Source organism: Anabas testudineus, chromosome 8 (genome assembly GCF_900324465.2).
Source record: "Anabas testudineus chromosome 8, fAnaTes1.2, whole genome shotgun sequence".
Classification (NCBI taxonomy): Eukaryota; Metazoa; Chordata; class Actinopteri; order Anabantiformes; family Anabantidae; genus Anabas; species Anabas testudineus.
In genome coordinates, this window is record NC_046617.1 from 15,776,260 (window position 1) to 15,789,825 (window position 13,566).

Sequence of the window (13,566 nt, forward strand, 5' to 3'; positions counted from 1 at the left end):
ACCTCTCTCAGCACACACGCACAAACTTCCTCTCTCTTTTACACACACTCAGTCGTGTACATCGGCACAACTGAAAGTTGAACTGTGCCCCCTCCCTGTGTTCTTATGAAACATTCAGAGTCCCAGTTGACTGGACAGGTGTTCGCCTTTGAGTGGCTAAGCCCCTGAAAGTCGGTGTGTGTGGGTGTGCTTCACATCAGTCATGTGTAGGACACACCGAGGTGGCCTTACAACAGGGTCACGTTACTCTGTTTTTCAAAGCGAGCGGAGAAAGTGACTGTCAGAGAGGGAAGAAAGGTAAGAGTGGAGAGAAAGAAATGACGGCAGCTTGATGACGGGAAAACTACAGAGCTGTGGTAAAAAAGGGGCTTTGAAAGGTAGAGTGTAGGACGACAGTGAAGATTAGAAAACAAAGGAGGATTAGAGAATGGACAGAGGAGGATCAGAGGAGCCCAGAGGTGAGTAAGGAAGATTAAAAGGCCAGAAAATAAGAGGAAAGTAAAAAGAAAACTTCATTATTTCAAAAATATTCACAGCCCTGCACTGTCAAACACAGCAAAAGCAATTCTCACAACAACTCCACTTCCATTTAACTCCAACTGTGATGTTTTTCCCAGTGGACTGATGGATTGTTTGCCTAGCTGTGTGCTGTGAGATCTGTACACTGGCAGCAAGCAATTTTTGTTTCAAACAAAATTCACACAAAGTAAACAATATTTCTAATTGCATCGTTTTAATTGTTTCCCACCAGGTTCCAGTTGAATGCAATACTCACGTTGTACGAATGTGAAAAAGTTCGTTTTCTTTGTACATTGCATTATTTAATTTAAATACTATATATTTTTAAATATTTCTGTCACTGCTTGTCTTTATTAAGCAGCTGAATTAATTAATAAGCACCAGCATGTTTGTATTTTTCTTATTGATGCTTCTAGACTGACTTTTTATTAGAAATGCCCTGGTGACTTTATGTATGTGTCATATTCAGAAACCAAGAGAATTTCTAAACACATCTAAGATGCTTGCACTAACAAACCACAAATTTAAAGACATGGACAAACACTGAACTCTCTTACTCCTGCCGTGCCCAGCCAAGCTCATCATTAGTGAAAAAATCAATTTTACCTGACTCTGAGACAGCAGCTGAACAATTGAAACCAATTTGACATGATTTAAAGTCTATTTACAGTATCTCTCTTCTCCTCATGCACAGACATGTACACACACACACAACCATACACATGACAATTGTGCACATACATCTTACAGTCTCATTTCACAGTCCGCTCTTTACCTACCCAAAGCCCCCTGGAGGGATTTAGTAAATAGAAAGCTAGTTTGTACTTTCCATTAGGGTCTAATTCTATTACGCAGCTCTCTTTTATCGATCCAAGTCTTCAGAGAGACATGCAAGAAAAGTAGCAAGAGGAGAGGTTTGACGAGGGAGGTGGCAAAAGGTGGAAGAGTGATGGGGGTGCAGTTGGGCAATGAAAAATATAAAGGGATGATAATGGGGAGAAATCCGAAAGGAAACCACATGCTCGATCTGCACCCATACACACATACACATTATGATAGTATCTTGCATGTTTTAAGTAATAGTTTGCATATGAGAACAATGTGTGAATGTGTGTGTGTGTGCGTGTGTGTGTGTGTGTGCGTGTGTGTGCGTGTCCTGATGCACTGACATCATATTTTCACACTGACAGTGTGGGTGTATATGACACCAAAACATACTGATTCAAATTGACAGCATGGCTATTATTTGAACAATATAGAGAAAATGCCCCTCACAAACACACACACACACACACACACACACACACACACACACACACACACACACACACACACAACCCAGACAGCGATAGGGCGGTGACCACTGCAAGGTAGCTGTGGAATGAAGAGCTGCACAGCTATGAAAACCCATATCTGTCATGGAAACCTAGGGAATGTGTGCTCAATAGTGTAGAGATTGGAGTTTGTTTGTGGGCGTGCAATGCTTGGCCCAGGCAGTCCGTGGAACCAAAGATGTGGTCACACCTGATTCACCCTGCCTGAGGGGGTGAGTGTGAGCGAACCTGCAGAAAAAAAAAGAGAGAGATTATGAGGGACAATTCTTCTGATACGCTGGTAGATGGAGGGTGAGAGAGAGAAAGGTGGTGGGGAGAGGCCAGCCAATAGAGCGGATAAAGGAACAGATGAGTTCAGGAAAGGGTGTGAAGAAGTCAAGGTGATAGAGAGGTGATGAGATGAGGCACGGAGAAGAGACATGAAAAGAAAATATATTAAATAATAATAATAATAATAACAAGACGCCACCATTACTCTGACCCAGAACAAAGATCACCATTAACTGTGTATTTCTATTCTGTCAACACAAAACACATAAACTAGTCAGTGCATGAAAAGAATATAAAAACACACGGCTCTCCAGAAAGGGAATAGAAAATGAAAGCATAGAGAATACTCTGCAGGTACCTAAATACTCACATGCAACGAATGTAGCTCCGTGAAATACAAAAGGAATTGAATAAAAATAAAATAAAAGCAACTGGGAGTAAGAAGGGATGTGTGCACAAGCTGCTAGACAAAACAAGCCAACACTGGACTAAAGAGACAGATGGGGAAGAGGACGTCAAAGAACATTCAGTTTGAAATTCTTTCCCTGTGTTTACAGTCAACAGAAAGCACGAACACGAGTGCTATCTGGATTAACAGCGGAGTAGAGAGCGTATGTCTCCTTATGCTTATTTTATCACTGTCACACACCCACAAACACAGTGTGGTTCTTGTCAACTCCATCAGTGTAGTTTTGTCATTTAGAACAATGTTTCCTTTGACAGCTCAGCTTTCAGAAAATGTGAGGGGGAAAAAAAAGTTTATGAGGCATCTCCTTTTATTACTGAGTGCTTGGAATATGAAGAACCATTTCGCCTGGATGTTTTTATAAATATATTTCAAATATGAATCATAGAACTCCCACGTCTTAGCTCACAAGTTACTATATAGGTATACAGAAATTAGCAAATGATGATGATAACTAGCATGAAATAAGCACTCAGTGAAATGAGCCCTCTGAAAATGTAGTTCACAGGTACCTAATGAAAGTCAGATTCTAAATATTGTAGCACCAGGATGGTGCTGTGCAAGTTTACGGCCATTTTGGGGTGCACTTGGCATTTAAAATGTGAACGTGACTCATTTCATGCTTACTCGAGGCAGATTTATGCCCCTGGTTGGACTGCGCATGAATCTAGATCAATGCATTGTAATGAATACTTTGACTCACAAATTCAGTTGAGCTAAATTAAATTTAAAATGTAGACATTCAGTAAATAGGTTCATGCAAAGTGACTTTGGAAAATAAGTGACTGCTCCCTGGCTACGTTTGCAGATGTATCCAAGTGCTGCGAGGTTAATCACCACTGGTAAAAGAACAAATGTAAAATCTTCAGTAAAGTGAACAAGGTTAAACCTGTATTTACATGTTTAGCCTGCAGTAATTTGGCTGAGCAGCCAGGTCAGAGCTTCCTGCCATCCACCCAGATAGTTTAATGTATTGGGGGAATACATCATACCATGTGACAGATAGAAAGATTCCCTTTTGCACAATTCAACATCAGATGACATTTCAGATATGATGCCAATCTCAGCTCAGCTTGTAGCACAGAACCAGTGACCCTGATGTTTGTGTGCTTTAGACTGATATCTAAAAGTCACTGAAATCAAAACCTGCCCGGTTGACAGATCACATCTGTTAGCATTATGGTGATGAGCTTCATCCCTGCCCCTGAGACACCTTAAGTAAACAGGGTGAGTGACTTTGACACAGTGTGTGTGAGGTGCATTACAAATGTGGCTGGAGGTTACAGGTGATTAACTGTGAATCATAGAGGCACAGTCTGTCTCACTCTATGTCTCTGTCACACACAAATAAAATCTAAGGAACACCACAGTATGAAATACATATACTTTTATTGGATGCAGACATAGCTATTGCGCATTTATTGCTTTGCTCGACTCCCCTGTGAGGAGACACGTGTGCTAAAGGAGCCGTCAACTGACAAAAAAGTGCTGTGTCTGCTGGATCTATTTTACTCAGCTGTTTCTGCAAGCTGTAACACCAGGTGTGATGACATTACCTTTCAAATATAACCTAGACGTATGCAGGGATGCGAAGAAGTGATACGTGATGTTTAATGGGGCTTAGTCTGTGTTAAAGGTCAGCTGCGCTGCTATGCATACACATGTCTGCACACACACACTGTCACTGTACAGTAGGGCAGCTCAATGTCAGTGTAAAACCTAAAGCATGTGACTCCAGTATTGTACAGCAACAATTACCTGTTATACTCCTGTAATGTTGGCAAGCTAAGGGTACAACAGGTCCCTCTCACTGTGGTTAATATTAAGAGATTGTATGTGATTATGCTTTGAGAATCAATCACTGCTTCAGGGTTGCAGTTCAGCTCAGCTTTAGTTAACAGCCGCAGGGAGCGACCAAAGAATACCAGTGTCTGTCATACAAACTTTAATATCAGATAGATCAAATTAAGCAGCTCTGGTAAAGTCTTCACTGGGCACAAATGATGATAAACAGGATATATTTGAAAATGAAAGAGGAGACCTTTAAATCCACAGTGAGGCAGTGAAAGATGTGAAAACCAGTAAGGTTCGTTCCTTCCTCCTTCCTATTAGTGTCATGATCTGTGGCTTTGGTGTTTTTCTTTATTTTGACCCCTGCTCTCATTGTCTTAGTTATCTGACCCAGTTTCACCAGCACATAGACCTTCCTAGCTGCACTCATTCTCTTAATTGGGTTCTGCCTCTCTGCCACACACCTGGTGCTATTGATTGTTTACCTAAGCTCCTTGGCTGCAGTCACTCTCGGCTGGTTTGTCTGCTAGTTGGGTCACATCGTTTCTTCTTCTTTTTTTTTTTTTTTTATCGTCTCATTTCAGTCGAAAATGAAATCCTGACAGATAGAGCCAGGAGAATAATCAATATGTGAAATATTTGTACCCAACATGTTTCTACTTACTTAATCTACAACGTCTAATTTAAATATGTAGGGTCAGTTCTTAGACTTGTAATATTTGTCACACAGCATATCAATTTTTTATTCTCTTTTGACAACTAAAAAACTAAACTCACATTTACTTACTAGTAAAGTAAGTAAAGAAATCTAAACCTAATTTAAAAGCTACTGAATCACAACCCTGGACATTTACATTTTTTACAACATGTATGTGAAAGAATATAAAATCTAAGCATCAAAACATGACATTAAAGATTGATGAGTAGAAATGTTTTAACACAACTCAAACTCTTGTTTGCGCACACAATCAATTAGTTTGTTAAAAATTACAAAATAGCTTGTTCCTTGTGTGCTGGTGCTGCATTATATAATTTCTCATATGTTTTTTTGGCGTCCACATCTTTCACTTCTCCCTGCAGACTTTTCTGTTTGTGAAATGAATTCTCCAATGGATTACTTGTTCTAATATTATAAACCAGCCATATGAGGGTGTTTTTACTACACCACCACCCCCATCCATCCACACATTGACCACATACTCAGAATGAAACTCTCACGCCTTTGTTGTTTTTATTGGTTTGTTTTTCTGCTTGTTTGTTGGTTAGGACTTGATTTTCAGTGCTCTTTGGGGACTATTCCTACAAGCCTCTGGGTTCTATTGCAAAGCTGTTATGTTTTGTAGCTTTCTTTTTATTTCACGGCTTCTATACTGCACAAATAAAAACAATATTTAAACCCGCTATGATGACACCATCATGATGCCGTAACTTAACAGGTTCTTTCAAGTGTATGCATTATAATATTACCAATATAAAACCAAGCCTGAGGTGAGGCAGGGATGCAGAACGTACTGTAAATCCAGAACTGCAGTCAGCTCAGGACGGACCCACGCACATCTCAATGTGTGGCTGATAGCTTCAGTGCAGAAATCTGGAGTCATGCTGACGCTAAATATAGACAAAGGTTTTATGTAAGCTGAGGTGAATCACTCCATTGCACACATTTCAGCACATTTTCTCAAACGCTGAATAAGTGACATAGCACAGGTGAAGGAAACACAGGGATGTTAAACATCCACCACACACATGACATGACATGGATTTAGAAAACGGAGAACGTAGTATGTGCCTGCCTGTCTACTGTACCTGCTGAAACCATTACACTTACATTTGGCTGTGTATTTCTATGTGCATGACTGTGTTGCTCTCGAGCCCACAATGAGCCTCGACATGATTGAATGGTGTGTGTGGACTGGCTGGAGCGTCAGTGTTTTAAATAATGTATCAGTGTGTCTGAACAACATTCAGGCCATAACATTTCTGTGGGCATAGATTTTAGATCACACACTAGACCTTACCTTATTAGTTTAAACAAAGTAGTAAACAAAAAGAGTCAGGGGGGGTAGAGATCAGTCTCGAGCCATACTAACACTAACAAGGAGATGTCGAACAAGCACAAACACACAAGTGCACTAACAACACGGCCTAGGATATTGATCTTGTCTCGCACAAAATAATGAAGAGGGGAAGTGTTAAAATGAGTTATTCCCAATTAGGCTGTGGAAAGAAGGATGGGTTACAGCTGCCCAATGACAGAGAGGGAAGGGAAAAGAAGAGCGACAGCTCGGAGAACGGAGACTCTGAAACTGAAGGTCTAGAAAAGAAGACATGGAGATACAGAATATAAGACGTAAACACAAAGTAAATAAGCGGAAAGAGCTGAGAGATTGAACTGTGGTCATCAGGGCACAAAATCTGCTCATTCTCCTCCCAACTGGCTTCACAAACATACACACATAGACCAATTAGAAGAAAATTGGCCCCTGGGCACTGACAGATAAAATACACCTTCCTACAGAGAACGTCTGTCACGTCTTCTATCTCGTTTTAATTCTGTGTAGAGCTTTTTTTCTGTATATTAGATCATGTATCTTTTTAACCATGTTCCATCCTTTGTTGTTTACCTTTCCTTTCTAGCAAGGTCATCCAGCGGGAATCGACCACCCCGACTTTTGTGGGATCACAGCAAGAGAATCTGTTCACATGCAGAAAGTTTTCCACACTCACTCTCAGTCCATCACTTCTCAAATCTGTCTTATACACATTGCCTAGTGTTACATCAGATTAAGCTATTAAAATACTCAAAGGTCTCTCAAACACACACACACACACACACACACACACACACACACCTCCATCTCTGCGCCACTGGGTGCATGTAAAAAACACTGTAGTGATTACATAGCCATCAGCTGTTTTAAATATATTATTATTTTATCTAAGATATCACTTTACAACTGAACTTTTGCGTGTATGATCAAGTGCAGGTCATTTAGAAGTCAGAATAACTGTTTCCCCAGTGCTGCCTTTTAATTTCTTTCATGTAGCAATGGTGACATCTACTGGCTAACATGGCTAATTATGTGTTTCCTTTATTTATTTAAATTATATGTTCTTCTTATTATTAGATATATATTTTTTTTACTTTTTATTATAAACTACATTTTGAATTTAATAATTATACTTTAAATTACTTTACGTACTTCTGGAAACTAATCTAATAGGGAAAAGTATCTTGTAAATATCGTTAACAAGTAAATGAACTGCAGTGTATGTATACTGTAATGGCATCACATCTGTCACTGAAATACAGTAAGTTGAAGTAAAATGAAAGAGCAGAAAGGGGAAATAAAGTAGAAGAATCTTTAGTAAATGTGCTTTGTTACAATCTGGTATAAAATACTGGTATTCTTTCTTTTACTGGGCAGTTTCTTATAGTCTCTTATTTACTCTAAGTGTTTCAAAATAATTTAATACTGCAGAATATGTGTACTTGCCTGTTTAAGGAATAACCAATGTACATTATTTATGTTTTTTTTATCATCACATTTTAATACATGTTGTTTTAGGCATTATTCTCAGAAACAAATGTGGAATGTCTGAGAGAGAGAACAAAACAGAAACGCAGCATTTTAAGGCGCTTTAGAAAGAAACTGATCACATTTGATGTGGTAATTTAAACTAAACACTGCAAACTGTAAAACAAATAAAATAATTCCAATAACAAGGCCTCTGACTCATTGATCTTTCTTTCTATGATTGTTGCATCTACACGTCAACAAGATAAGTTCTTGCGTAATACTGTAAGTGGTAAATATGTCACGTTTGTGCCACATGTACATTTAGAACCAGGTGTTATATGACCTGTCAAAATCCACTCATTCCCATGAGGTCTACTTGATCTCAAAGCTTGTGATACGGGCTTCTCCTTCGATGTTGATAACCGAGTACTTCTCAGCACCTATGCGGTTGGGGAAGTGAATCTTAGAGCCGTCTGATAAAGTCACCAGGAACTCTGCAGGGGTGAATTCAATGATGATCTGTACAGTCGAAGAGACGGAGACAAAAGAAGCATGAATAAGTAATGAAGATGTTGAAGAAACAGTTAAAAAAGGAGGCTTATTTAGCTTTTCATAGATTTTCAAACTTAACACCTCACACTACATCACTATAAATACCTGAAAATAGGTAATGTGATGAAATATAAATAAATCTGTGTCTTAACTAGTGTTCAAATGACTAGGGTCAAGTACTCGGGTACAGTGACACACTTTGTCCAACAGAGGTCACTAAAAGGAAGGTGGAGGTGTGGGTTAGACCAGACATATACAAGGCTACAATAGCCAGTCACACATGAAGTCTCTCACCTTGAACTCCTCTCCTTGATGAAAGGGAAAACCTCCCTCGCGGTGCTCCTCACACCATTTGCCTCCCTGGTAAGAATTGCAGACCACAGCATTTTCGTCTCCATGGGCGTTAAAACGAGGGTTGATGTGCATTGCAATCTCAGTCTCATCAGGACCAATATTCACTGCAAAACTTGACACAAAGACATTTATGGCACTTGAGAGAACGCAAAGTGTGCAAAATATTGCAACTTTAGCAGTTTCATAGCAGCTGTTTTCATATGCTGACCAACATCTTCATCACCCTCATAGTACTGAGGGAAAGTTAATAGGTAGTCAGTGAGTGATTATGGGTTTCACCACCATCTTCCTGTTAGTGGTTATGTAAAGAATAGCCCTTGAGTTCAGTTCAGTATTACACTTCAGAGTAAAGAGTAAAATAACTAGATTCATCAACTGTACTCAGCTCATCTTGTGATGAAGCAATTAAAACATGTTTGACAAGCAGGACGTGTTTGTGGTATACTGTTGTAAGTTACTGTTAATGTAGCCTAAATATCACAGTTTTACTACTTACTTTGTAGCATCAGGTTTGGAAACTCCAACAATCGTCAAGGTCTGTCCAACCTTGAAGGACATGTTCTTTACGATCATACCCTGTGCAGAAAAAAAAGGGGTGGAACAGTGGTACAGTAGGTTATTGTGTGGTAATATTACTGGATTTTACTGGAGCCAATTATTATTGCAGCTGCAGACACAGAACGCCACAACCAGTAGCATAGGCCAACTCTCCAATCCTGATTTCATCCTAAGGAATTACAGACATGTGTTTTCAATTATACTCCCAATGAAGGCTTGTTCACAAATTCCAGCTCTTTCCCACCGCAGCAGTTGCAATGGTCCTTTTCCTCTACACTGATATTGGCACAGGTTAGAAATGTTGAAAAATCACGAGGGCCGACTGTTAAACTGAGCAATATTTTCCTAAGTGCAATACTGGGTTAAAAGTGGAAAAAAAGGCTGAGCACAGCAGAAAGCATCTGTTCAGTTACTGCTGTACATGTGGCAGGAGAAAACTGGGCTGTGTCATGATTAGGAAATTGTACTTCAGCAATCTATTATTTGGTTGTGAAACACAGCTCAACACAGTTTTTCACACTTGTTTAATTATGTATCTGGGCAGCTACACATTTCCACCAGGGCAACAAGGGCTAAATAGCAACCCTTTGAGGCATTACAGTTCTTCCCAAAAATGCAAACGTTTCGTGTTGAAGAATATGTTGATATAAGAGACCAGAAAACTCAGACACAGTGGAAAAATTCTGAAGAAGGAACTGCAGTAATTTATCTTCTGTTCATAAACACTCTGACAAGTGAACAGGAAGTTTCTTTGGAGCAAACTGCATTTTATTGGTGGTTTTCAGAAGTTGATGTAGCAGTTGTTGATGTTTGAGGGGGACAGGAGCAAGAATTATGAACTTGATGAGCTGCAACAGTTGGAAAACATGTTTGGCTAATGTCAATGATATTAGGTCTAGTAAACAAGAGGTCAAACGTCTACCACCAAATTAAATCAAGGATCATTTTATGTAGGTGATGAAATTAAAGGTCAGAATGATTAACATCACCAGGCAAAAAACGTTTCAGGTTAAATCGGAACAAATTTTATCTGGAAGATCAGCCAAACAAAAATCAAATGACATGATGAAGTATGCTATTCTTTTCTACTGTAAATCATTCATTTAACACATGACACCGGGGCTGAGTTGAGTAGGGATGGGCTGAGGTTGAAGCTGGCAGTCACTCACTATTTCTCCCAGACCCCGCTGTCAAAAGCAAACCGCATATTGTATTGTGCAAAACATAATTGATAACGACAACAAATCACTAGACCGCTGACTGACAGCCACTAAATGGCTACCAACTGACCAGACAACCTCAAAATCTGCACAAGGAAAACATGTTTGTTCAGTCATTTTAATTAATTGTTTGGCTCCCACAGAAATTACACCCATTCATAAATACAAAAATAATTCCATCTATTTCTTTAACCACTTGTCCACTTAAGGGTCACCGAAGTGCTGGAGCCTATCCCAGCTGTTAGTGAGAGGCGGGGTACACCCTGGTTTTAGGGTACACCCTATATGTCAGGGCTGACATATAGAGACAAAACAACCATTCACAACCACATTCACACCTATGGGCAACGTAGAGTGACCACTTAACCTAACATGCATGTCTTTGGACGGTGGGAGGAAGCTGTACCTGGAGACAACCACAAAAATACATGATACAAAACTAAATCTCTTATAGTGCATGAGACACTCCCTGAAATGCAACACAACTCTCCACAATCTCTCAATGCTGACTTGAGCATTGCAATATTGCAGCATCTATTTTAACCTCCTCTTGGTGATTTCATTTTATCCTTTAATATAATTTAAGCCTGCTGGCCCGACTCTTCTATGCTCTTTCCAAACACAAGTTTGGCCCTGCAGCCAAGCAAAAAGTCAGAGTGATACATGGTGTTTACTGTACAGTATGTAATCAACTCTGATTTTGAGTCCAAAGAACTGTAATGTATTCCTGCCTTGATCTCTAGAAACTGGAAGTATGATTGCAATGAAATCGGCAAATGTTAACAGACATTTCTGTTGCAGTGTAATTAAATAGTTAATAGCTGACTTGCCTATACATTTGCAACAGCTAAAAAAAGAAATCACATAATCAATCACATAGTTCATGTAAAAAGTGACCTATGTGCAATGTAATGTGCTATGTACTGAATAGTTTTACCATAAAAGGAAATAAAAGTAATCCAAAAGGACGGAGCGCTGAAAAACCCAGACAAAAGTTATATACAACAAAATGCTTTAGTTAAAGTACAGTCCAGCTGGTTAAATTACATCAGCATTTAGATAAGTGAGATGGCACATTTCAACCATATCTCAGTTACACGTGTAGAGCATGACCTAACACTTCTAATCCTTCTGAGTAAAAAAAACAAATACATAGTACGAAGAACAGTGCAACAGGACTGGTCTCCAAATAATACTTACTTTCATCATCTTTGCAGATGTAGACAATGACTAGAGCTGGAAAGAAATGAGAGTGCTGCAGACAGGCCCTCTGCAGCCTGCCAGGCAATATATACAGTGTGGGGAGGGACTTCAACTGAGTGCCAGTTCAAATAGCAAATACAAAAAGGCCACTAGTAAACCTTGACCAATAGACTAAAAGCGATATACTATAAATAACAAATGTAGTGTTTAACAAGTGATTGCAGACTTTAGTGAAGTGCAGATATTTAGCAATAGATTATAAGCTGACATCAGACTGTTAGATTGTCACAAGGCACTGTTGAGGGTGACTGTGAGAGAGAGAGCGCCAGAGTGGCAGACGAAAATAGAAATACATGTGTTCCCAAGGAGACGACCAAATATTTAGCACAGCCAATAGCCTGAATATCCACGGACTATGTATAGCTTGTAAAGGAGGATCAAATGGCAACATCTGTGTTCAGGCCGAATGCAGATGCGCATAAACTTTAGTTAAGAGAGTAATGGGCCAAAGTGAAATCTTAAAACCGAGTCAAATCATCAAAATGACTGGAATCTCTGACTCACTGCCAGCAATTTTAAACACGATTAGCACATTTGGCTCGTGGATTGTTGGGTTAGCACTGTGTAACTTGAGGTGAAGCATCTGACATCTGTCATGCAAATATGTTAATAACAGTAATATTAATATTTTTGTGTAAATATTCTCTTGTGTGGCTGTATTTCCCTCAAATTATCTGTAAATCAAGAGAAATTTCAGGATGAAACTTTGTGTTATATTATCTGAACTAACAATGATTTTACTGTTTTTCCTTTTCATTGTTTGTTGTTATTGATGCAGAGAGGATGACCTCAACTACTTGTGATTCACATGTTTGTGAAGACCCTGACTAAAAGTCCAGACACTACACCTTGAGTTGAAATGATTTTTCATACACAGGGATTCAAGAATTTCATGATGAAAAGTGAAGTGAACCATAACCATATGTTGTTATTTGTGTGTTTATGACTTGACCTTATCTTAAACAGTTGTGAAATGAGTCCTCACAGAGATAGGAATTCAAGCCCATACAATCACACAAAAAGATAAAGAAAATGTTTTTGGTTATAGTTGCCTCTGGGTTTTGGTGTTATTGTAAAACGTTATTTGTCCACTGGCTTGTATTTCAATGATGTTTGAGAAACTGAGCCATAAACTGCAAAACCCTGAAGATATGTGTATTTCCCATCACATCATTCTCATGTAAAGGTTTATCTTTCTACATAATATAACAGGGAAGGCAACTCAATAGGAAATAACTTGTTACAAGGTTATTGCATCAGAAATTCAAAGGGTCACAAAGATGTTAAATGCTTCTCTTGCCCGAAGACAGTCTTAAGACTGTCAGCAGATCTAACAACACAGAAAATAAGAGGAAGAACACAAACACACATACTTAACATTAACCACAACCATTACTTGCTTAACCCTAACTTCAACCCTCAGTGTAACTTATAAACGAGTCATAATTGCAACCTTTAATGATTTTATGACTAATGAGTAAAAGATTAGACCAGTAAGCTACAATGGTATTACACTGTATTGCAGAGTATTGCACCATTGCATCAGTAATACTGCCATGATCTGTGCAATGATTATCAGTTCAACTTTATTTTTTTTAAATATAAAGAAAATGTTTTTAGATGTTTCATTTGTCAGATAAATTGAAGCAGTTTTGCAGTTTTTCCAATATTTGACATATATAACATCTTATAGACTTTCAGAAAACTGGATTAGGACT

General features: G+C 38.9%; 1 protein-coding gene across 1 annotated transcript; it reads right to left on the reverse strand.

Moving 5' to 3' along the window:
• Positions 1–7,729: 7,729 nt before the first annotated feature.
• Positions 7,730–11,853, reverse strand: lgals2a (lectin, galactoside-binding, soluble, 2a). The gene is made up of 4 exons (XM_026362963.1): positions 11,786–11,853; positions 9,304–9,383; positions 8,748–8,919; positions 7,730–8,420 (listed from the first exon to the last, which is right to left on the reverse strand). Exons 1-4 carry the CDS (start codon positions 11,792–11,794, stop codon positions 8,274–8,276), a joined length of 408 nt encoding a protein of 135 aa, XP_026218748.1. The 5' UTR covers positions 11,795–11,853; the 3' UTR covers positions 7,730–8,273.
• Between the last annotated feature and the right edge of the window lie 1,713 nt (positions 11,854–13,566).